This window comes from Hibiscus syriacus, unplaced genomic scaffold (assembly GCF_006381635.1).
Source record: "Hibiscus syriacus cultivar Baekdansim isolate YM2019G1 unplaced genomic scaffold, ASM638163v2 tig00002793_pilon, whole genome shotgun sequence".
Taxonomy (NCBI): Eukaryota; Viridiplantae; Streptophyta; class Magnoliopsida; order Malvales; family Malvaceae; genus Hibiscus; species Hibiscus syriacus.
In genome coordinates, this window is record NW_024061944.1 from 2,318,751 (window position 1) to 2,345,325 (window position 26,575).

Genomic DNA, 26,575 nt, shown 5'->3' on the forward strand with positions numbered 1-26,575 from the left:
TGATTCAGTTCAAAGCTGAGTTGTGAGTTGATGGGGTTGTCACACTTGTCACATGAGAATAAAGTACTCACATGGAAGAGATATATAAATTTATGTACAACCCATCCGAATGGAATATTTACCATATAAGTCACATGTTATACTGTGGAATATTAAAATACACAGTTATTGTGTTATATGTTATAGTATTTTTGAATCGAATGAAAATATACACACAATATAATCAAACCAAAACATATATACATAACAAATTTATACATAACAATGTTCAAATAATGTACCCACAACGAAATTATTCCGATGAAAAAGGGTTATTTCTAACGAAGTCCGGAACATTAGGCGCATTCAACAAATTTTCAAAATACTCTCGTATGTTACCGCCTTTTTCTGAGGACATATATAAATAATTTCAATTATCAAACTAATGAGGTGCAATTTTACTAACAAGAAACTAAATTCGCATAAGCATAAATAAATTTGTGTCATACCTAGAGCATTGTCGTCCGAATGAGAAGCATCGTCGAAGGGATGTGGACATATGTAATTGTATTTCTATATAAACACATAAATTGTTAATCAATCAATGTATGAACACCAGTTTAACTGGAAAAACATATTGGATAAATGTAACTTACCAGATTATAAATCATTTTTTCCGCTGAATCATCGACCAACAGTGTATTTAGGTCGTTAAAATCAGGAAATGCGTTCCAAACATCATTGAGATCTTTACAGTAGGTAACATTATCGTCTTTTTTGCACTTTGCATTATCCTGTTCACAAACAGTCGAACATAAATATATAGGAATCATAGACAAATAAAAGTCAGCAAAGTGTAATGACATTCATCTTACCCAAATAAATAGAAAATGGTCAGACAACAAAGGTAGTTTCTCAATTACACGGTCAATGTTATTCCTGAGATTGTAATCAAGTTTGAATGTTAACATTTAATTGTATATTAACGATTTTGACTATAGTAATTCAATTGCTCAACAGTTCTAACCTCATCATGGAAGACCAAATGGCAACAATAAAATTCTCTACATAAAAATGCATAAATTCATATAATCATGTTCTGAGGATAACATCTACAACATGAAGAAAATGAGATTATTGTTGTACGTTTATATGTTAAAATAATGGATACAAAAGAATAGAATTAAAACCTTTTGGATGTCTTGGGAAGTAGGCAATGACATAATTGACATAAAAAATTACAAGTTTTCTTGCAGGCGGCATTACAGACACAATATACTTGTTTGGATCATCATCATCATCTTCATCGTCATCTTCATTGACTGCTTGGTTGTCCATATCTGTTAAAAGAAAATAAAATACATTTTACAACGTGTAAATGTTTAGAAACATAAATAATTAATTACCTAACTCGTTTGATTTCGTTGACGTAATTCGTCATGCAAGATGGAGACTTCATCCCGCAATGATGTAATATCGGCTCGCATTTCGCTCACAAAGGAATCAATATGCTCCCGAAATTTGACCATGTATTCCATCACTGTCTTAATTGTGACATCATCTCCACCTGGAGCTTCTCGAGCTTCTTCCATCATTGCGTCTCCCATTGGTTGGTCGTCTTCATGGCCAATGGGGTCGATTTCCTCCATCTCTTGATCTAATCTGACATCCTTGACACGCATCCAACCGACATTTTCAACAAAATCATATCCCGCTCTGGTAATAAATAACATGTCAATCTTACGGGTTAATCGAACAGGGGCGTCAAGCGAAAAATCAACTTTTTTCTTATTCAACAGATGGGTGATGACACATCCATACGGTAATGAAGTTGAAATTGATGCTCCCTTTGTGATCATATATACAAGTGAATTATATATCAGTTTAGCAATGTTTGGAGCCGTTTTGGATCTATACTTTGCTATCCACCAATAATCGCTGTCTCGAATCGTTGAATGTTTTCCCCCAGTAGGCTGAATAAACCAAGTGAGCATTTTGTAAAACACTCTCGACTCTACATCTAGGTGAATTGAGTTATTTCTAGCAACCCGTTGTATTGTAATATCTAAATCATTTTCATCTAAATCCCCTTTATTCTCTACACCTATACCCTTTGTAATAGTATCCAGAGAGATATATATATCATTCCCCATGACATGGGTATTAATTCCTATTATATTACTCTTATTAGGCTTACGCTGGAAGGAAACATTGTTGTAGAATTCTCTAACTAGGTTGGGGTAATATTTTGGTTCTACACCAAGGAATTCAAGCCAACCCCAAGGTGTAAATGTGGATTTAAAACTAAAACCATATTTATCATCGAACAAGAAACCTAGGTCAATGACACATTCGGGACGAATCTTCCTTACTTTGAAACTCCTCTGCCATCTATCTTTCTCCTTATCGGATCTAAAGTTCAGAGTTTCGAATGACCTGATTTGATCAGAAGAATCAATTGGTTGAGAAGGAGGTTGTCGTTGAGAAGAGCTTGGTTGAGAAAAGCTTTGAGAAAGATTGTGCCTCTGAAGCTGACGTTTTGGAGCCATTTTAGGCGTGGATGCTGTTACATTGGGACACAAACACATTAACGAAAATGTTCACAAACACATTAAGGAAAAAAAGAGTCTAATATGGAAATCAATCAAACTAATTTATGGCAAAACATCGATAAATTTTCTTGAATATCTGATCGTAACTGTTATGAGAACGCTAATATTCGTCGGATTCGAAGAGTTCTCTTCTGCTTTTAGGTTTAGGGTTTTTTGATTTAGAGGTTGTATCGATTATAATCTATAAATAATGAAGGGAAAACAAAAACGCGAAATTTAAAAAAGTATTGACATAAATTTAAAAATTGTCGATACATTATGTAGACATATTCTCTTATAAAACCGGTATATTTATATCGGTGATACTGAAAAATTACCTATTACATTATAGTTATGGGTTTATATGTTTTTGGGATCGATACGTTTTATAAATGAATCGATACTTTATGCGTGCACCTAGTTTGGGCATTCATTCTGGACAACGTACTTTTTGATTCGACTGTAGCAACAAACAAACAAAATTCGCTTTAGAAACGCCTTCTGAAATACAGCAACAATTACTCTTCGATTTAATCGACACTTGGGTTGTTGTGTCGACACTTGGGTAGTTGTATCGACACTTGGATATTTCCTTTATATTTTCATCGGATATATTATTTATATTTAACCGTGAGCGCAAGCACCTGACTACATGGGAAGAATTTCAAGAAAATTGGGACAAATATTACAAGCTACAGAGTTCAGTAGAAAAATAACAAGGACATATCATAATATACATTAAATCTCAGGCGATGTTGCAGACAGATAAATTCAAGAGTTTTGAAGCGCTCAAAACCCTTAAACATTTATGAGGGAGTGAATAAGAACTCATTTTCAAGGTACTTGACAATGTTTATAAAAAAAAATCCATTTGATGATGGGTACATACCTTCCAATTTTTGGGAAACATTATCCTATCAACATGGTGCATAACAATGTCTGGATGGAAAATGATAGCACCCTATTTCTTCATCTAGAGAAAGATCTAAAATTTATTTAAGCTTCATACTAAGAACTTTCTCATTTTATTGTTTCCATCGTTACACCTACGACCAGTGAACTTTATATGACAACATATGTTTTCCAAATTCACATAAAATAGAAATGAACAAGTTACCTTGGAGAAAGTGACTCTCTTCTGATACCATACAAATTCTGCGAGGACAATAGATGGCGTGACAGCAATCTATTTTGTCATTCCGATATCCGGCAGCGTTTTACCGATTTTGTTATTTCGAGACCGGTTTTGTCATATTTTTATCTGTTATATCGTTATGGATCGATATTTTTTTATAAATTATCGACACTTTATAGGTGCTATTACTGCTTCTCTTTTAAATTCCCAAAGTGTCGATACTTATATAAAAATAGCGACACTTTCAATATATCCGGTAGCGATTTACCGGTTTTGTCATTTCGAGACCGGTTTTGTCATATTTTTACCTGTTATATCGTTATGGATCAATACATTTTTATAAAGTATCGACAATTTATAGGCGTATTACTGCTTCTCTTTGAAATTCCCAAAGTGTCGATACTTATATTAAAGTATCGACACTTTCAATATATCCGGTAGCGTTTTACCGATTTTGTCATTTCTATACCGGTTTTGTAATATTTTTACCTGTTATATCGTTATGGATCGATACATTTTTATAAAGTATCGACACTTTATAGGCGCCATTACTGATTCTCTTTTAAATTCCCAAAGTGTCGATACTTATTTCAATCTAATCGATACTTTCAACATATCCGATAGCCTTTACCGGTTTTGTCATAATTAAACCGGTTTTGCCATATTTTTACTTGTTATATTGATATGGATCTATATATTTTTTATTTGATCGACACAAACTAACAAGTTAAGTTTGTCGGTTGCCAAATTTTTTAATATTTCTTCATGATTTACACCTACTACACTATTATTACTCAACATTTCCAATATCACTAAACCAAATTTATTAAATATCTTTTAATATATCTAATAATATATATTAACCGTATATTAGTTCGTATTTCCTGAGATCCCACAAAAAATTACGGTATCATAATAGCTAGAAGATACGAATGGGGAGGGCGGTCAAGCATGATAGCAGTTGACGGGTTCCGTCCAGAAATAACGAAAAATATGCGGATTCATTGCGGGGCCCTCAAAACACCACCTGACAAACCCGAAACACGTGGAAGACCCCACCAATGCCCACATTTTTATTTTAAAAACTCCAAGTCAAACACAGGCGGACACGCCGGTTTTATCCTTCCCTCCCCCCTTTAAACCCTGGTTCTGCTGTAAGAATCTACCTTCTTTCTTTGTCCCATTTTGAATATTTTTTTATTAATCTTTAAAATTTTAATCACAACTATTTAAATAATTAAATCTTAGAGTAAATTATATGTTTCGTAATTAAACTATCAATTTTGATATGTTTCAGTATTTAAATTTTTAATTTTTTAAAATTATATCTAATATTTTATTTATATTTCGTTTTAGTACTTAAACTTTAATTTTTCTAAATCATATTTAATATTTAGCTTTTTTTTCATTTTAATACCTAAATTTTTAATTTTTTCAAAATCATATCTAACATTTACTATTTGTTTCGTTTAGTACCTAATGTGTGATTTGCACCTTACACCTTTTTTATGGGTAAATTATATCATTCATCACTCAATTATCTTCTCACTCCTATTTTGATTATTAAAATTTAAATCCTTTTAATTTAAATCCTAGATTTTATAAAATATGTTTTTAAAACTTATATGATTAAAAATGCCTTCAAAAATATATTTTCTTAAATCTAAGAGCTCGATCAAAGAATAAAGACAATCGAGATATAATAAAGCAATAAAAAATGAGAAATGAATCATAATCAGAATCAGAATAAAAATCAATTCCATATATTCAGACATTCCAAGATCCATGCAACAGATCCTCATTTCACCTCAGATTAAAATAATAATAATGGCCACTCAAATTGATTTTTTTTTTTTTTTGAACTTGTCTGTACAAACAGATCAGTTTTGGGAGTTCCAAAAAAATTAGGAGAGTGTACAAGTAAAACACATAATGTATCACTGAAGAGGGTTAAATTTCACCTTTGTATGGAATGACTAATGAAATCAAGGAAAGGACCTGATATGCTACCCATAATCCCATGAATCCAATCTCTAATTTACCTTCAAGATCAAAATCTGCCAGTGGCAGCTTCTATGTTTACTTCATCACTCCACAGTCAGAACCCCAAAGCCTTTGGTGCTATCCGTAATAAAGGCTCCATAGCACTCGGTGCAAATTTTCTGGCGAAAAGGTAACAAGTCGAGCTCGGTTGATCGTTGTACCTACATTCGTGACCTTCGTGGATTCTCTTGAAAAACTCTTCTGTAATGTCTGATCTACCAAATGTAGCAGGATGAGGCCCGCCCCTTGACCAATCAACCCATGTGATGCTTCTATTTGCCAAGAGATTTGGTGACTGGATTGTTAACATGGTGGGGAAGTAATGCTCGTCGACGTAACATGCTGGTCTGCAGAACTGTTCAAACTTCGGATAAAATGTAACATCTTCCACTATGTTGATTGCAAGCTTTCGGTTAACTTCAAACCATTGGGACCCCTTACGCCACTTGCTGATATTCACCTCAGGAGCCATATTATGATTGTAACGTCCTCTACCAAAAGGCCCAGGGTCATCAAATGCACCCATGTAGCTGTATTTGGATTTCATTATGTACTGGTAGACGACACTGAAATTGTATACCGGTATGCAAGATTCAGAGAGGAGGATAAACCATTCATTCGACATGTCGAGCAAGGCATTAGCAAGGAGCCTTCTCTCAGCATCACACATGCTCATCCTTCCCCATTCAGCGGCCTGCAAAGGAAGCAAATACAGAAATCAGGAACTCCTCTACCCCCAAAAGAAGGGGGAAAGGGCTACAAAATGTATAAAAAAAAAACTAAATTTGAACTGTTGTAGAACAAGTGCCAACAAATTATTTAATGAAGATGGTAATTAAAAAATCAGCAAGAACGCAAATTGCTTAGTTGTAACTGAAAGAGAGATGCTTAATACAAAAAAACAACAGATAATACGAAGATGACAGTACCTAGGTGCAGAAGAAAATTGCCCCTTAGGCTTAACCCTCAAATACAACAGCCAACATTTTACATAGTAATTATAGGTCGTACCTAGGAGTTATCACAATAGCCATCTTAACACCATCTGATTCCAAAGAGTTGAAGAAGAAGACAAAGATAAAAACAAACTTTTCTAGTAAGAATTGAACCATTGAAGATTACGAGCACTAATTTTCATATCTGTCCTAGTCTGATATGTCCGGCAGAACTTTACATCTTTTTCCTTCTTAATCAGATTCTTCTATCTTACAATGGAAACCCAAACAAATAATCACCTCTTTCACACCTAGTTTCACTTAAGGACCATGATTTTAAAGCCCAGCAAGAATCCTGTGAAATTCAAATCACAACACATTGTCCATCTCCTACCTGGTCGTAAAGCAAACCTTTAGTTGACAATAAGTACCCATTCCCACACACAACTTGAAAGCTCTATAAACAATACAGTTTTCTGCACTCTTAGATGACATTGAAAATGACTTCCTCTCTCTACTTGCAACGAACATCGATAACAAGGTTTGATATAATATCAGGGGTCTTAAACCCATATTGCAGTTTGAAGCACAAAATAAAAACAAAGTATAACTAGATAGATCTCATAAATTGAGGTTAATGAAAGATCCAGGTTGAACAATCAAATATATCTCATGCTATCAATATGGGTATATGTATGCCTATAAACAACAAAAACTGCAATTTAAGGCAGACCAACTGTTGTTGAAAAGAAAGAGATAAAGAATGACAGGCCATAAGGCAGCAGTTCCGTGCTTAGCCTTCAAAAACCAAAGTTCTGATAATTTATATAAGCATGCTATAACCTGTCCAACACTAAGAATTCCCAGAAAACAGAATTTTAGAAGGTACCCAAGCATGCTATTTTCACTTACAGCAAAGAAGCTGCAGATGAGAAATTCTAAACAAAAATAAGAACAAAGCAACGGAACTAACTCATCATGAATTACATAAGCAAGTAAAAACACACAAAAACCACGCCACGGAGGAACAAATAATAAAATTCAGAAAAAAATTGAAAACAATATTAAATAAGGAAAGGGAGTTTAAGTAGCATACTTGACTTGGGATTTGTCTCCGGTAGAATACCGAAGAACGAGGGAAGTCGGACTTGAAGGAGGGCAGTGAATGAATATAGATGGAATAAAGGCCTTCATGGCCCTTGAAAAACCTCTCCCAAAGAGGAGCAAGTGGCAAGGGCCCCTTGGTCAAGAACATAAAAGCAATCTTCGGAAGTCTATTAAATGGGTACTTCTTTATTCGCGGCACGAAAGACGCCCTCCATAATAACTCGTTATCACTCATTGAATGGAGCAAATTGGTTGGGGTTTCCTCCAATTTTCTAAACTATTTGATTGTTCATCACACGGCACAAAATTAGACTTCACTGTAGTTTCCGCGCTATAAATACCGGAACGCCGGATCGCATAAATAGTGATGATCGAAAAAGTAATACATAGAGCAATAAAGAACCCAAATAACTGGAGTGCCCTCCATGGCAGACTCTTATATTGGTTTGTCCTTGTTGTAACCCCCAGATCCTTGCCTTCCTCTAATGACCCAATTCTTGTTAGCATCTTTCAAGACAACACTGGAAACCCGAATTCAACTTCTGGGGACAGATCCAGAAACCACGTCCTCTGTTATCCGATCAAATGCAGTAAGCTAAAAGCTCTCGCATCTTAAATCCCTAAACGACTCTTTTTGACAATAGAAACAATCATACAATTACAGATCTAGAGACGAAAAGGTGTACAACCTGACCCAAAAAATACGAATACTGTGTTCCTATCAAGACCCTAAGCCAAGATCAAGGTAGAGAACTAATCTGATGAAAGTGTTTTGCCTCCCTACAAATCAGAAACCGTAGGAAAAGATGGTGAATATACCCTGTAAACGTTTAAAAGAGGGAGTTTTTTAAGTTATATTTAAGGTGCTTGAATGGCGGCCAAATTAGTATGATCATCATCAATATCGGAAGAACAGTCAAAGAGAATAGGCAGAGGAGGACAGAATATTTTATGTAAAAGAAGAGTCAAGAGAAATGGAGAAGGTAATGGATTTTTCAAAGTTTCTTTGCACGGGAAACATATAGGAAGGCCCCAGGCCTAGGCCTAGGCCTAGGAGGAGTGATTCAATTTCATTTCTCTTTCCGACTTAACATCAATGTTAACGGTATTTAAAAATAGCTTCAATTTTATACACTCATAACGCAACGTGGGTCAGCCTTTATCCAGCCTGGTCTTTTTTAATATATATATTTTCTATCATTAACGTTCGTCCGTTCTATATTCAGCCACTTAAATTATGTTTCAACATAAAGATTTGAAACTAAATTATGAAATTTCAGATATATATTTTAAACTTCTATAATATTTAATTAAATTTTGATAGAAAACGGCATTTGAATTGAAGGGTTCAACTTAAATTTAAAATTTAATTTACTAATTACTAAAAATTTAGTTATTTAAGTTAATATTTAAATTATTCGAATTCTATTTTATAACTCAACTCGAATTAAAAAAAATTCCAGAAATTACAAATGAAAACCAATTCGAGTATGATTTTTCTCACCCATACCCCATGGTAATAAATATTATACTGAAATCAAGCATACCAGAACAGTTTCTCGCAGTTTTGTTTCGAGGGAAGTAATCATAAAACCGGTTTTCCAGATCTGAAAAGGAAGTAACGAAAATATCAAGTGATTATTTGAAAACAAAACTGAACCTAAATATCTTTAAGTAGAGTCGTCTTTATCCAGTAAGCGTTGTATTTTACCCAAGTTGTTTCAGTTTTTAGACTAGCTGATATTGGGTCATTTGTTGATTCCGGATTTCGATTTTCGTTTTTAATATTTCATTCTAATACAACTGTAGGTAATTTTTTCACCTTCCGTAGATTTGATTGAGCTTTGGTTCCAGGGTTTTTTAACGAGACCCCTTTATTTAAAAAGAAAAAGAAAAGCAAATTATCTTCACGATACCCAAAAAAAAGAAAAAAAATCACTAAGACACAAGCATAGTGTGATTCATCAATCGGTTCAAACCACTATCATTGTATATCTATCTATTAGTATATACTTCAAACAGAACATTTCATGTTAAGCCGCTTTCGGATATGCTTCAAGTCTACATGTAAACCAGTGACGAATTTCCATCACTCGGAATGAGCTGTGTCAGTTTTATTTACCACAATATGTTTCCAACAGGAGGGGAGAGTACCAATAGTACTACTTCACCACATCAAAAGTCGAGCGGAGGTTTGATATCATCACCGGGCACTCTCCCTTCTCATCATACTCGGCAAATCACCTCCAGACAAGTCGACACCTTCAAATTTAGTCCCCTCCAGCTACACAAACAAATGACGCAAAAATATTTTTTTAAAAGAAAAAAGATCCACCAATTTCCGCATGGTTATGGCTGCAAGTAACTCTATAAACGCCTAATTATACAATTCTTGAACACAGTGAAAAACTTCAGTATCGACGCCCCAATGAGGAATTACATAAAATGAAATTCAGCAACATTAAGATAGGCCTAATACTAAGCAGGATCTGCCATGCATTCAATTAGTACTGAACTTTTACTTGTCTAATTGTCCATGACAGGCTTTTTCATTTTAATTTTTTATCTTTAAAAACAAATGACTTGTTCGAATTCAGAATCCCTACCTGCAGCAAATGGTCACAATTCCGGCTACAAAATAGGAGTATAAAATCAAGGTTGACAACAAGGACTTACAGATTCAACCTTCCAGCCATCACCAAACAAATAATCTACAGGCTCATAACCCCTGCATTCAAAAAGCATCAAAGGTGCATATTTCCCTGCTTCACTCTCTTCCTGGGTCAGTGGTTTACCTCTGCCTGAGATCATTGTTACAGTCCCATCCCTTGAGCAAAGCTTGCACTAGAGAAAGAAAGAAAAGAATAAGGCACCAACATCCATTAATAAGTGGAGGTAAATACATTGATGGATAAAGAAAAATAGATGATAATGTACAAGTAATATGTCACAAAAATTGCAGAAGTTTGATTGCATTCAAGATCTCATCAGGCTACTTTAAGGCATAAAATATAAGACAAATGATCCCTGGAAAGAGAATAGGATTCTCTAAGTGAAAAGCTTATTAAACCACAAGCAACTTTAAGGAAAGATAAATGAAAACCTCAACCAACATAACAGCATGTGAACTGAAAAGAGCCATGCAGAGTTACAACTTGATTTTAGAATCACCTCAAGCTTCTAATCATCATACAACACATGATCATAGGGAATAATATAATGCATCTAAAAACCGAGAATAAGATTGCTTAAATATTGGTTTGGTTCTTAATATCTAATGGTAAACATTTTTGGAATTTCTTTTTGAGTTAAAAAAAATCATTTTACAACTAAACTCACTAATATATATATATATATATATATATATTCTGAATAGACAGAATCCAAGAACACTAAACACGTATATACCATCCTAAAAAATGAGAATAAAAACATATGCAGCCAAAGTGATATGCTAGATTAAACATGAATAAGCATTTCATAAGAAATTGACTAATTCCCACTTCCCAGTAAGAATGTTACTATATGGTGTATAGTCTGTCTCTCCCATCCCTTCCGTGCTCTAAGCACTCCAAACAAATATAAGTTCCACAGATCGTAATGAACCTTCACTTCAAATCAATTGATATTAAAGGACATACAAATATACAAGATTACCTTCTGAATGAGGTTAGTGTTTGCCTTGCCCTGTGGAAGAGGAACAGTATCGCCCAAGCTCACACATGTTTCCTTCTGACTCATCTCTCCGCAGTTCTCACATTTTAGCTGAAACTCCAATAAGCAAATAGATTAAAGATTTCAAATATTACTGAAAAAATATATAAATAAAATAAAGATGTGATTAAAGAGGAGGAAGAAAACTAAGTTAAACTTATTGTGAATACTAAAGCATACGAGTATAACAACAAAATCATGGAAGGATCCAAAGAGACATTAAAACATAGGCATCCACAGATGATGGAAGAAAAACCAATAATCATGTAACATTACCGTTCCTTAAGAACAAGGAACCACGATCGCGTTACTATGATGAGAAACATATTCAAAACAGAAAATGAAACTAAAGCGATTTTCTGAAGGAAAAAGAAACAGGAAATTGAAAAGAGTAGAACAAATAAACGGGTAGGGAAGTCAATGTACGTGCATAGCAGTAGCTATGAATGGAGGTAGATGAAGATCTAAACAAAATTTAACAGATATTATGAACCGGAAAATACAGTAACTAGAAGAATTTATCAGTAATAGCTAAAATTTCAAAAAGAAAGAAAAGAACAGGCAAAATTAGTAAAAGCAAAATGAAGAAGCGATTTCAACTCAAAATCTGACATTATAAGTGAAAGAACGATTCAAACAGAGATGACTCAAGCAACAATAAGAGAAACAAATCTTCTTTTAAAGTAGATAAACGAAGCAATTCAAAGGTGAAAATCGTATCAAAATGGAATGAGGTCAGCTGAAGCGAACAAAAGCAAAGTCAAGGCAAAGTGAGAGATAGAGAGAGACTTTGAAGAGATAGGAGAAGGAATGATCGTCGCAGCCGCCCTGAGGCTGGAGGTTGGTTAGGTTTTCGAGGTCGGCAGCGATCATCAGCATGAACTTCACCATTTTCGCCTTGATTAGCAGCGTCAGACACAACCTCTCTCTTTTACTCTCTCCGGTAGACTGGATTGAAAAAATGGGCCTTCACTACTAGAAAATTGTTTGCGAGGATTTGACACCTTTCATATAAGGGATATATATCCATTTTACAAGGATTTGACATTTTCCTTTTATTGTTGGGCTCCAGCGCGGCCGAGATTAACAACTAAACACTGGTTCTTTTAGGCTCAATGGGGCAATAACGAAAAAAAAAATTGGGATATAGAACTCTCATAAAATTATTTTGGGATCTATAATATTTTTTAAAATACACGGGAAATTCATCAAATCGATGCGATAAGTTTTGAATGATATTTTTTTATATTTTGTTTTTATTATTTAATTAATTTCTAAGAAATATATCACTTCGAAACGGCGAGTTCTATTAAAATAATATTTTTGACAGTTATTTACTTTAAATAGAAAAATGAAAAATAAAATCTTTGGAATTCATCACCTTGAAGTGACGAGTTCTTTAGGTTTATATATATAGTCATTTAAAAATAATGGAAAAATAGGTTTGTAGCCGGTAGAACTCATCATGTTGGCATGACGAGTCCAACGGTCATTTTGAAAATATTTCACTATAAATAGGATTTGGGTGAGTTGATAGAGTTATATGAGAACCAAATCATGCATTTGTGGGAAGTGTATTTCATAATTTTTTCGAATGATCATTTTGGGTCTGATTACTATAGCATTGATGATTTGGATTCAAGCTCGTCTTCAGATGAATAATCGGTAAAAGAGTCAATAAATTCGATTCTTGATCAACATAAGAAGAAGAAAAAGAATGAAAACTTACCAAACCAATGCAACATACGACTTATTGAGAGGAATGAAAAAATAATAATAATGTAAAAATTGAAAGGAAAATGAAGATGAAAAGTTATTTATTTTGTTGAAAAATGTTGTATATATATATATATATATATATGTATGAATTTGAGTTTAGTTAAACATTATTTATGAATAGTTTGTAATTATATATGAAAAGTAAAAAGTAAAGATAATTATTGATATTGATAAATTATCGACCAGGCCAATAAAACCTTTGTAATTGTATTCATATGTTTTTTTTGGAATATGTGGATAGTGCTTCATGTTGTGGCTTTCACCTCTACAATGGCTATAAAGCTTTGACAGATATTGCTCTCAATGATGATCATCCATATCAATATGAATTCAACTAGATTCAGGATGACCCCTCAACTTCCTTTGTAATTGTGAATTGGGCAACCATTCTTCAAAAATAGTTGGTGGCCAATATGCATCATTTGGGAAATACTTAAAGTCACAACTGTATATGTTACATATAGTATGTAGATTGTAACTATCATCAGCGTATATGTATGAGTCTACATTCACATGCATACATGCAGTAACTGCGTATGCGTATGGGTATCTGAAGGCTTGAAATCGACCACAATCACACCATCTTCTATTGAGATTACCAGTGTATGTGAATTCCCACCCTCATAGGGTCGTACAAGTGCTTAGAAAACGTAATCAGAATCGAGTTTGGCAAAATTATGAACATACATTGATGTTGAATGTGTTTGATTTTTGTTCATTGCTTTCTGCTTTCGTTGATCATTGCCTCTACTTGGACACCTTTGTCTACCCATACTTTACACAATCTAAAGTAAGTCTCCCGAACAATACTTGTACCAAAGATGTCTAGTCTCTTTAAGAATTGAATTGATACATTCTACAAGATTGGTTGTCATATGACTGTAACGTCGACCTTGGTCGTCATATGCTTGTGACCATCTTTCTCTAGGTATTTCAACTGCAAACTTATAAACCTTTTCTCCATATTTCCTCAGATTTTCCAGCCTTGCACGGAAGTTCGATTGTAGTAAAGCATATAAAAAGTTATATTTAAGTCCAATAATAAATGAAGAACATAAATAAAGAAAAATAAAAAAATTAAGTTACCCATGTTGATAATCTCTTTCTTGATCTTATTATTCTTAACCTCGTCATAGCATTGGATGTAATATGACGTATGCAATATGCCAAAAATACATGGGGAGGAAAACACATACTTCCCGGTCTCTCAATCGTCGCCAACAACCCAAGTGAATGGTCTGAGATCATGTAAACCCCATCTTGTATAATAACATAAGAACAAAAGTTTGACAAAAAGAAATTTCACATTTCCTCTGACTCATTTTTAACAATGGTAAAGACAATGGGGAAAATGTTATGTCATCATCTTGTGCAACAACTATCATCAAGACGTGTTTGTATACTCCATAGAGAAAAATGTCTTCCACTTGAACCATTTGTTGCATTAACGAAAACCTTCAATGGATTACTTGAAATCCTAGAAAAGCCTCCAAAAACTCTCTTCCCTAGGATAACATGTCTATCAAAAGTGGTCGCAAGATCAGTATAAGAGCGAATAATGGTTCATTGGATGAAAAATTCCATTGTGTGCAACAGATGTGGGAGCTCATTGTATAACTGATTCCAATCGCTGTAAAATAGTGTCGTAGCTTTCCTTTTCTCTATCCACGACTTGTAGTAAGACGAAATATAATCAAACGTATTTTGGATTGATGCCACTATAATTGAAATTGGGATCCATGGATTTTTGTCTACCAAAAGCTTGATGTATATACATATTACATCATAATCTAAGTGTTTGTGATCTTGTGCAAAGAGCTCAACATACAATTGTTCTGGGAGTGGAACCTTGTCACTTGCCACAACATCTTTTACTATAGGTATGAGACACGTATCATCCACTTACAGTCGATATTGTTGTTTATACACTTAACAAAATGTGTCTTCTGATCAAATTCCACAATATTGAATTCTATATGAGCTCTGATATAAACTTATTCACTTCTAATTGGGCATCATTCTTAGTTTCAAACTGGGACCCAGCTGCCAACTCCATTGATCCATTGTCCGAGGTACCCTAGTGGATTGCACATATCTTCGGTATATCAAGAATCTTAGGATTTCTCATGGCATCATAGTTTATGTCATGTGTTGCAACTAGATGATGATAGTGAGACATTTAGGTTCGTAATATTTGGGGTAACTAGGGGTTGGTGAATGTGCCTTACCTCACGGAGCTTTCTGTAGTGCATGCCCATATGAAATCGCTGCCTCCCAAACATGATCCTCTATATCAAAACCTTTTCCCTCTGAAGCAGCCTCAGTGATATCAGAATCATCAACTATTGGTGTGTCATCGTTTAGCAGTAGTAGAATAAAAGTTTCATCATCATCGCTGAAATTAGCGAGGCTTTCACTGAATCGCTCAACAAGGTTAACTCGATTTTCTGATGGTCCTGCTTCTTCGGTCACATGTGCAGCGATCGAGGAAGTAGGAATATATACAGTTTTAGTGTATATCTCAATCAAATGATTATTTGAAGATTAATGTAGAACAACTATAACAGCTACATCATCGTCATCATCAATCTGCATTGCTCCATATTTGAGCGAACTCTCTGAAATTATGTGTCAATAACTCAAACATTAAACATGAGCTCCAAGTATTCTTTCAATCTTCTACTTCATTTGGTGATGCGATACATCTAAAGGGAACATCATGTTTACGGACTTCTTGACATAAACATAACACCATCATCAGTTTGGATAACTTGACCATTTAAGTGAACCACTGTGTAAATATGTTAGGCATAGTTTGAGAAAGGTTTTGCTTGTTCAATGCAGTTGTACAAAGAACTGCTTCTTTGATTGTTAACCATAAATAGAAAAGTCAACTTTTCAGTGCTTAATTAATTATCTTAAGAAATTTTTCAGTGATATATAAACTCATTTCAGCAAACTTTTCAGTGGTGATATATCACTTAATATCAGAAAAAACGTGCATTTCTCATAGGCAAAATGATGCACCATGGTAGAAACTTTTCTGTGCCCAATTAATTATCTTAAGCAACTTTTCAATGATATATCAACTCATTTTGATAAACTTTTTAGTGATGATATATCACTTCATATCATAAAAACGTACATTTCTCATAGGCAAAATAATGCACCATGTCTGAAACTTTTCAGTGCCCAATTAATTACCTTCAATAATTTTTCAGTAATATATCAACTTATTTTAGCAAACTTTTCAGCGGTGATATATCATTTAATATCAAAAAAACGTGCATTTCTCATAGGCAAAATGCACCATGGTAAAAAAAATTCAATGTCCAATTAATTATCTTCAGCAACTTTTTGGTGATATATCAACTCATTTCAACAAACTTTTTAGTAGTAATTTATCACTTCATATAAAAAATGTGCATTTCTCATAGGCAAAATAATGCACCATGGAAGAAACCTTTTAGATCATAAACCTTTTATAAATTTATTAATATGTGTGAGGTGAAAGCTAAATTACTCATTCGAAACAAAAATTTACGATTATGACAACTATTCTTGCAACAGTTTTTTATTGCAAATCTTTAGCCATATGTTTCAAAAAAATTCAACTAGACGAGTTGAAGTTCAATATATAAACAAGGGTTCAACTCGGAAGCAGTAGAAGAATATCATTGTTACACTATAGATTTCCACTATCATGCACGAGGTTTCATCTAAGGGATGATGTCGATCTTGATGGTATGATTGAGACATACTTCTATCATTCTTTGTTTAATGTTGATTTGTTTGTAGAGTTCGTTGATCTCGACCTTGCTCGTACGGTTGAGGATGTTGTTTCCAGCTCGAACATCCCACCAAATCAGACAAATGATGAAGAAGCAAACATAGATGATAGAGACCCTGAAGCATGGTTCCAATTTGTACGTTAACGACAATAAGAAAAAACATGGAGAATTGAAGAACTTAATATTACTTCTGACGTGTCTACTGATTACGAAGATTAAAACATCATAAAGAATATTGTTATGTTTATGATTTTATTTACTGTTTAGGTGTGTGTAAGGTTAGTTTTATTTACGTCATTAACGTAGCGTTTAAGTTTATTTTTTTTCTTAATGTCATATTCACAGTTCTTTTTTTTTTGTCTCCATAATGTAATGTTTAATGGTTTAATTTAATATTTATAGTTCGTTGTTTTTTTAAACAAAATGTATTACAATCTACTTAACTTTTCAGTATATAGTATGACGTTCAAACTCCTTACATTAAAAAGATAAATACAACAAATGCATTCAGGCTACAAACAACTCCTCAACTCGATGTGACGAGTTCTAAAGATTTTTTTTCATTTTTCTATTTAAATTAAATATCTGTAAAAAAATATTATTTTAATAGAACTTGTCACCTCGAACCTTAAATAATAAACATGAAATATAAAAATAATATCCTTCGAAACTTGTCACCTCGATGTGACGAGTTTCCTGTGTATTGTGAAAAATGCCATATATCCCAAAATAATTTTTTGTCAAGCTTATATCCCAAATATTTTTCCTTGATTAGCCTATTGAGCCAAAAAAAACCTAAATACATGCCACATGGAATTGAATAATAATAATTAAGTATCCATTTATATAAAAATGAATTATATGAATGATCTCTTATATTTTTAGGCCATCTGATTTTAGTCAAGGTTAAAAAAAGTGGTTTTAATATCTTACGTTACCGATACATTCGATTTTGATCCCTCGGTCATTAACTTCCGCTAACCCATTAACGAAAGTCTGAGTTGGTAATTTAAAAAATAATCCATATATCATTCTTCTTCTTTTTCTTACACCTCTTTAAAAAGCTCGATTTCTTCAAACTGATATTGAATATATTAAAACAATCTCTTTTAAAGACTCTTAACCATTTGACAATGAACACTTAAATATCTCACAGTTGTTGATGCTCAAACTCAGGATCTCTGCAAATAACAATCATCCATTTAACCAATTAGATAACAGTCATACCCGAGACCTCTAGAGATAATAATTATCACTTTAACCACTTAGATAACAATCATACTCGAGATCTCTAGAGATAACAATCATCTCATTTTGGCATCTTAAACTATATAAGAGTCACAAATGTTAGAAAAAGAAGAAGAATGACATGATTATTTTGTTATTATTATTTTTAATTATTGGCACATACTTCCGTTAATAGATTAACATGAGTTAACAACTGAGGAATCAAAATCGAATGAATCAATAACATAAGATATTAAAATAACAAACCAAAAATATAAGGGAAATTTGTATAGTTTACCCTTTAAATAGTAATGTTTGATTCAATTTTATTAAATTGTGTAAAGTACATAAATGATCTTCTGACTATAGAGTATTGTTTTATTGAGTTCATCGGCTATTAAAAGTTACAAAATGATCCTTCTACCATAGAATGTTTCTTTTTTGAGTCCCATCAATATTAATAGTTGAAAGACTCAATAAAGCAATGCTCTATAGTCAAGGGACTATTCTTATACTTTACCCTATTAAAGTATACTTCATTTGATTCAATTACAATTATCATGATTTTACTGATATGAAACGTATACAAAGACAATCAAAATCAACATAATAAATAAAGTCGAATGAAATTTTGACCTATACATAATCTGAAATAATCATTCTAAGTTGTAACATTGACCCACACAAAGAAGTGAGATGAGAATCCATATGCGAATATACGTACGGTGAAACTCAATTCTCGGACATAAGAATCATATTTAAATGATCAAAAGTATTGACTTCAATTAAATTTTATTTTTTATTTAACTTATAATAGAAATTTTATTTTTATAATAGAAAAAATATTTTATAGTTAAATTAATTAAAAATAAATAAATATTATATAGTGTAATAAAAAGTAGAAAAACAATTAGTAAAATTGATCAAAACTGATAAAATTCAGTTTGATTTTTCAAAAAAATCAGATCAGAACGTATATTTTAGATTTATTTCAAAATCATTCTCAACCGTGATCGCATTTACAATCCTCTTTGCCCATGATCTGCTAATTGTAATCGGGTTGTTTCCATCAGGCAGCAAACAGTTATTTGATTGCTAGTTTTACATGAACATCAGGAAGCAAACATAAGAGTGCTAAGATGTGTCAATAACCTCATTAGAAAGTAAAAAAGACAAACTAAGAATAATATTTATTCAACACGAGTACAGTACAGGCTTTTAATATAGAGAAACGGTCTCATAAATCGTAAGTTCAATAGACTGACAGGCATTCGGATGATCCTCGGATACACAAACTATACAACTTGATTCAGGCCGTAAATTAATCTCAAGGTAGTGTGCGGTCACCAAAAATATGGTCCAGCTTAGTTTGAATCAAACCTCAACAACTTAGCATGCATATGTTTTAACTGGAACAACAGACTTCGTGGGGAGTGTAACGACAAAAAAAAAAACAACATACCAAAATGCACATGTTGGATCAGTCCCAAATACGAAAATGGATGCCAAGGGGAAAGTAACAAAACTACTTAAAGCTCCCGAATTGATACTGTTGGTGGCTGCCAAGGTTGAGAAAAGATCATCTTCCCCAGCTGCTACGGTAGTAGAACTGAACCCAGTTTTACCACACCAGAGCCACTCCCCATTGCTCTCCCCATATAAAATGAAGTTGGAGGCCCTTTCTCTCTTTCATCTACATCATTCAATCCGCCAACTATTCCTACATCGGCCAGTGAAACCTTCTTGGCTGCAAGGTTTCAATGACATACAAAAGTCAAAAAGATTCAAAATACACATTTTATAACCAAGAGTAGAGACTAGAGTCGGATAACTTACGAGCAGATATATTAAGATCAATTATTCCGCGGCTTAGTGAATCAGCCCAAATTCCAGACTTAACCTGAAAAACATCCTTCATTTGAGAACCTTTAGAGTCTTGTGAAGACTTTGTGCTCATGTTATTTACATTTCCATCATTAGTACTGGGGTTTTGTTTTTGTTCTTTTGAAGCTGAATCAGAATGAGTCATGAATGAACCAAAAATGTCAGATCCATCAAAATTATTCAGCGGAACAGAAGCAAATGGATCAACAATGTTAGCATTTACTGGCTCAATGTTTGCTGCCATGGTTGGTTGCACAACAGGGTCAGCAGTTGAAAAGAGGTCAACAGTTGGAGATGCTGCAGGTGTAATGGCAGGCTGGGAAGCAAATAAATCAACCTGTCCCTGCACAAATGAGAAAAGTGGAAGTGGATTTCAGCTCCTCGTGATTTAAAAGATATGGCCCAACTCCATCATTACTAGTCATACCTCTGTATGATACTGACAAATTAATGAATACACATACACAATGCATGCTCAACTAAAAGCATTTTTAAGAATTCAGGTTCTGAAATGTTTTTATCTGTGGGTTTTTTTTTCCATTAAAGGGAAAGAAACGGGGGTCACACATGAAGTTAATTGAAGGTAGTTCTATCTGTTTAAAAAATGACAAAATATTCCATTACTTCCAGTGTAACAGCAAGAGGAAAATTATAATGCTACCATTTAAGGGCTCATAGTCAGCTACCTTTACGTCTGGTTGCACAACTGGATCACTGGCAGCAAATAGGTCAACAGTTGGAGAAGCTGCAGGAGTAATGGAAGGCTGGGAAGCAAATAGATCAACCTGTGCCTGAGAACTTGATTCGTGAATCACCTTGGTTGGTGCTGACACAAAAGTCGCATCTGCAAATAGATCAACATCTGCTGAATAAGTATTCATAGCAGACTTTTCCATAGGGACTGATGCTGGTGCATCAAAGAGGTCATCCATCAAACTAGTCCCAAACAGATCCACTTGCTTAGAACTTCCAGCCGCAGGTTCTGTCAAAAGTATAATCAATAATGCATTTATAAAACAAATCCTACATAAAAACCCATTACTGAAGAGTGAAGAGTAAGGAGCATAATTTCAACAAACCCTAGGCCTGTTGACAAAATGAACTAGCAGAAACGGGACTTATAACATGTTAAAATTAAGTTAGAAAGATAAAAAGAAAACCTATGAAGAAGCATTCTCAACTCAAGGAATGATTTTTTTCTTACTAGAATTGGACGTTCCCCGGGGATCAAAATCATCAAATTCATCATCATAATTATTTGAAGGGGTGCTTGTGCTTTGACTATATTTATTTGAATCACTCAACTTTGAGGAGAATTTTTTCTTCGAGTCCTTGCTGCAAACAAACATTACGATATATGATTTTGAAGAAATCCTTGGGCAAAGGACGAGGGGACAGCTGCAAAAAAATGAATAGGTATATCTGCAAGGGTTGCAGGTGCTATGAACTTCATCATCCAAGGTATTATGAATTGTGAAAAAAAAGGAACCATCATCTAAAACAAACGGATTAACAAAAGCGTCATGATTCCTATAACCAAATATATGGCATTGCAGCATGTAATAGTAATTATGGAGTTCATAACCAAATAAAATGGATATGCCCAAAAACTTTCTCCAACTTAAAGCTGACAATGTAAAGCCAGGTTATTAAATAACTTTCAAATAACAATGGACAGTGTAAGAAATAAACCAGCCATGAAGTCTAGACTCCTTAGAGGAATTCGCTTGGTTCTCACTTGCAGTCCCTTGATGCCTCTTCACATAGGTATCTGTATCAGACTTTTTCTCCATATATGTTGCTTTCTTTATAACTGTCTCTATAGCTGTCACTTCTCTTCTGCTACTTAGGCCTCCATACCCATCACCGCCACCATGGAAGCCACCACTACTGTATGAGGATGCACCGGACTTATAAGTTATGCCACTAGATGACAGGCCAACATACCTAATAATAGTAACAGACACAGTTTAGTCAATGAAAGTAACACAAGCAAGCATAGAATTTCACTTCCTGAAGGAAAACTTACTTGTCACGGTTTGAGGCAGCTTTGTTCCTAGCTTCTTGTATCTTCTCTTTATTACTCAAAAGTCCCACTATAGTTTCCGCTTTCTTTCGGACATTAATTCCCATATCTTTCCCACTTGGCTCAACATATTCAAAACTTGTGAGGGACTGCAAAATGCAAAACAAATCGAAAAAGTGGAATATTAGAGAAATTCAAGTTTGCTCCAAAAAACATTGCAAAGAAAATTAAAGGAATCCAGGCCTTACAGAGATCTGGAAAGTATGCTCTATTATGTCATCAACCGCACGTTCAGATCCATGAGAAATCAAATACTCAATAACGGTCAATGCCTGGTCGAGAAATGGTTTCAGATGTTCAAGGCACGAAAAGCATAAGCCAACAAGGTTTTGAAGTACTTGGCAATTTCACCGTATCAGATGGCTAGCCAGAATATGCATACCTTGTAAACATAGCGCCAGTCCTTTCCAGTCTCACCCAATCTTGTCCAAAGCACATTCATGACCACCTGGAATTCAGAGCTACAAGATATGGTAGGTCATCCAATTAGCATAAAGTGTCAGATATCTTTCAAATATCAATACCACAAGAGAGACGCAAAACAAAATGTTAAAAGAAAATATTTGTAAAAATCAATTATTACAATTTTTTTGTGGCCTCTGCTATTTCAGCCAATACAGTGCCATGAGGACCCCATGGTTCATCATCTGTAGCATCGAGTACCTGCATACATTTTCCATATAAAATATGTAACCCGATCAATCTCAATACAGAACCTTGCTTCAAATGGAAACTAAAGTATTACCAGAAAAAAAAAGAATGAATGTATTGTCATGCATAATGCAATACGTTTTTATCATTTCCTACCAAGTTCTGAACTAGTAACTCAGTTACATATTTTAAACACCACAAGAAAGAAGGTACCAAACTACCAATTTATTCCATATCGGGTGCAACATCTAAGCCTTGACCCTCTCTATGATAAAAAAAAACAAAGCATGGAAGATCTAAAACATTGAATACAACTAAAAGGGCAATTCATTTTGCACCGCTAATCACACCCTAAACTTGATGAAAGAATTTAAGCACCAACTTACGAACTTATAATCCAATATTAACGTAAGTTACATATGATGTCTTTCAGCTGAATCAAAAGCAATATCCTAGCAAGTAATAACTGATTTCAAATTCAGCTTCCAATAATATCATAAAACACTGTTTGAAAGACGAATCCAGTACTTTCAGTAAATATATTCTGATTTCTCACAATCATTTATATTTTACACTCAACCAGTGTCAATTCTTTACTTCATAAAACAAACTGTAATCTTACTCTTTCCTTTAAAAAAAATGTAACGAGTCTAATAACAATGGATCAAATCATAAGCGTATTTCTTCATGCAACAAGCATTCAAGGAAACATAAAATTGCAATTGATCTCACCTTCTGTTCGATCTCCGGAACCTTCAATACCTTTAGATTAACTTCCCTCTTTCTGGAATACGAAAACAAACTTCATTTAAATCAACTGATCTTTGATGAGAAACGGTAACAAATCAAACTTAGATTCTAGATTTCGAGGAATGGGGGTTAGAGCTTACATTTCGCGGACCGTCTGATCGAAGACCTTCATGAAATCCATCAAAGATCTAACAAGGGAGCGAGAGATTAAAAATGTTGGATGGATTCAGAAAGACGGCGCAGATCTGCGAGGATTTATGACGAGGAATGTCCGATCTTGAATTCTTTTGTAGAAGAGATATATTTACTCGGCCCGTGCTTTTTGAGATTATGATGATAATTGGCAAGTCATACTCTATCTTCCTTTTTCTTCTATTTTCTTCCTCTGTCCGTTTTTCTTTTTTAATCCTTTTCAACCACGACCACCTCCATTCCATTTAAACTCCAAAGTAACAAATTAATAAATAAAATAAATATTTTTGAGTTTTTAACTACATAAAAAGTTGTAAACTTACACGAAAAAAACCTTATAAAAAGATTTTTTTAATTTTTAGGTTATAACTGTAGTGTGTTTGTTTTATACACGCCAAAATTATTTATATGTTTAAAATTATAAAATAGTCACATGGTCATTCATATGTTTCACATTTATCTTTTTCTATTTAAAATTTGATGTTTGTTTGAGTTAGACATTAATTTATTGATAGAATGGGATAAAATTTGATCCTAAAATTATTTGAATTATATTTTGTGGATCGATTCTTCATTTACTTTACGCCATCAAGCTTATGCTTGAAATGTTATGTTGTTAAACTAGTGATTAAAATATTATATTGTCGAGTTATGTTTGAAGGCAACGATTGTCCCAATAGAAATTATTAAAATGTGATTTTATTATATCCCAAGTAGTAAAGTTAACTTCTAACTCAGATGGTTGTTAATTATTTAACAACAAATGATAAGTTTGGAACATATAAATAGTTAACTAATTACTTTGTAACTTTTAATAACTAAGGGATTCAATAAAAAAAATTTGTGTATCACATAATTATTTTATAATTTTTAATAATAAATAAACTCAATAAAATAGCGTCGTCTTATAATCTGAGAGTTATTTATATACTTAACTTTCAATTTTAACCGGATCTTAATTTAAATGTTGGTTTTATTTAAAATGTATAAATTACAATTTTCCAGGCAGGAAAGCGTTGAACCCTACTTAGTACTTAGGAATTGATTTTGATTTCTTTTCATTTTAATTATTTTTTAATTCTTATTAATAAAATGGTAATATATATTGTTATTTTATTTCAGGTTTAAATTATTAAATTATTTAAAATTAAAATAAAAAATAAATCATTGATTTATTAAATACTATAGGTTATGTTTATAGAATATACAAAATTTAAAAATTAAAACTATTATTATTATACAAGATAATGTCATCTTATACATTAAATATTTAATTATCTGTGTACTAAAAATATTATATTAATAACTAACTATATAAAAAAATATGATGGTTAAAATAAAATAAACAATAGTATGATAAAGAATGTTGTTTATAAAAAAAATTGTGTTACAAAAATGGGGTCAATGGGCATAACAAATTACAAGTTTAAGGGTATATGTTGAATAAAAAATATCTATGTGCCTCACCCATCAAGTGATATTAGGATTTAAAGAATTGTTATTTTCTCTAAAAAAGTATGGATTAAGTATTTATATTTTTGTGTATGTTATCAATGGTTAAAAACGAATACATGCCACTATAAAAGGTGAGTATAAATTCAAGGGTCAAACATAAAATAAAGTTTTTTTTTTATTATCATCCATTTTATTCGTCTTTCCAATTAATGTTAATATATTTTTTTTGATTTAACCATCAGTATCTGATTTTTTGATCGATTGCTCAAAATTGAGTTTTACATGGGGGGTGATCCTCTCAATATAATTTGTTATATTCGCAAATACTAGAATTTAAACTTTTATCCTTACTTAAAGAATCCAAACATCTAATACTTCATCCTACTAGACCGACTAGTTATTAATCAATGTTAATATTTAATATCATATTTTCCACTAAATTAGTTGGGACAATTTTATATTTACCAATTTTATATGAAAATATAAGATATAATCTAAGATATAGAAGTATATGATATTTGTAGTGATGGTTGATATATACATAAAATATAATAGTTTGTTAATTTGATTATATAAATATAATTATTTTTTCTCTATATATATATATATATATGAGTTATGATCCACTTACACACAGTGTAAAACTAAGAGTTTTATGAACGTTAGATGAGGAGAAATCAAAAGCTTAGGTTAACTATTTTTTTCAATGAATATCTTCCAATTTCTTTCTATTAATCTCAACTTTTGATTTCTCTTATCTAACAGTTTTTAAAAGGTGTCAAACTAAATGGATGTAATAGGATCAAATTACATAGTGTAAAATTAAAAAGTTTTTCATTTTTTAAAATCGTTGAATGAGGGAAATCAAAGGATGTAAGTGGATCTTAACCCATATATAATATAATATATTATTTTGATTTAATTTTAATAATTAATAGTAAATAATGTCACATCCTAATTTAGGGGTCAAATTACAAGATTTTGAAATATAATGGCTATTGTGCAAACTTGACGATAATTGAGGGACTCAATCTCAAATTAACCCATTTATATTTGGTTAGATAAAACCGATTAATTTCTTCCAAATCCCCAAAATTAGAAAACCCCCAAATCATTTACCCTAACCCCTACCGACCTTTATCACCTCAAATCCTCGTCATCTGGTCACCGTAAAACGTGCCATTACCCCCGTTCAACTCCCCATCGATCCGCGACCAAAACCCAAGTCTCCCCGCACTGAACAATGCCGTGAAACA

At 33.0% G+C, this 26,575-nt stretch overlaps 1 protein-coding gene, 1 long non-coding RNA gene and 2 pseudogenes across 2 annotated transcripts; 1 reads left to right on the top strand and 3 right to left on the bottom strand.

Moving 5' to 3' along the window:
• The first annotated feature begins 928 nt into the window (after positions 1 to 928).
• On the top strand, positions 929 to 21,462 carry LOC120150903. Its single transcript, XR_005518567.1, has 3 exons — positions 929 to 942; positions 11,883 to 11,895; positions 21,329 to 21,462. It is a non-coding gene; the product is annotated as an uncharacterized LOC120150903 (long non-coding RNA).
• On the bottom strand, positions 5,748 to 8,739 carry LOC120150883 (annotated as a pseudogene).
• LOC120150893 (CXXC motif containing zinc binding protein-like) lies at positions 9,748 to 12,462 on the bottom strand. The gene is made up of 4 exons (XM_039163499.1): positions 12,294 to 12,462; positions 11,448 to 11,555; positions 10,467 to 10,634; positions 9,748 to 10,074 (listed from the first exon to the last, which is right to left on the bottom strand). The coding sequence occupies exons 1-4, from the start codon at positions 12,393 to 12,395 to the stop codon at positions 9,994 to 9,996; spliced, it is 459 nt and encodes a 152-aa protein (XP_039019430.1). The 5' UTR covers positions 12,396 to 12,462; the 3' UTR covers positions 9,748 to 9,993.
• LOC120150872 lies at positions 19,556 to 23,994 on the bottom strand (annotated as a pseudogene).
• Between the last annotated feature and the right edge of the window lie 2,581 nt (positions 23,995 to 26,575).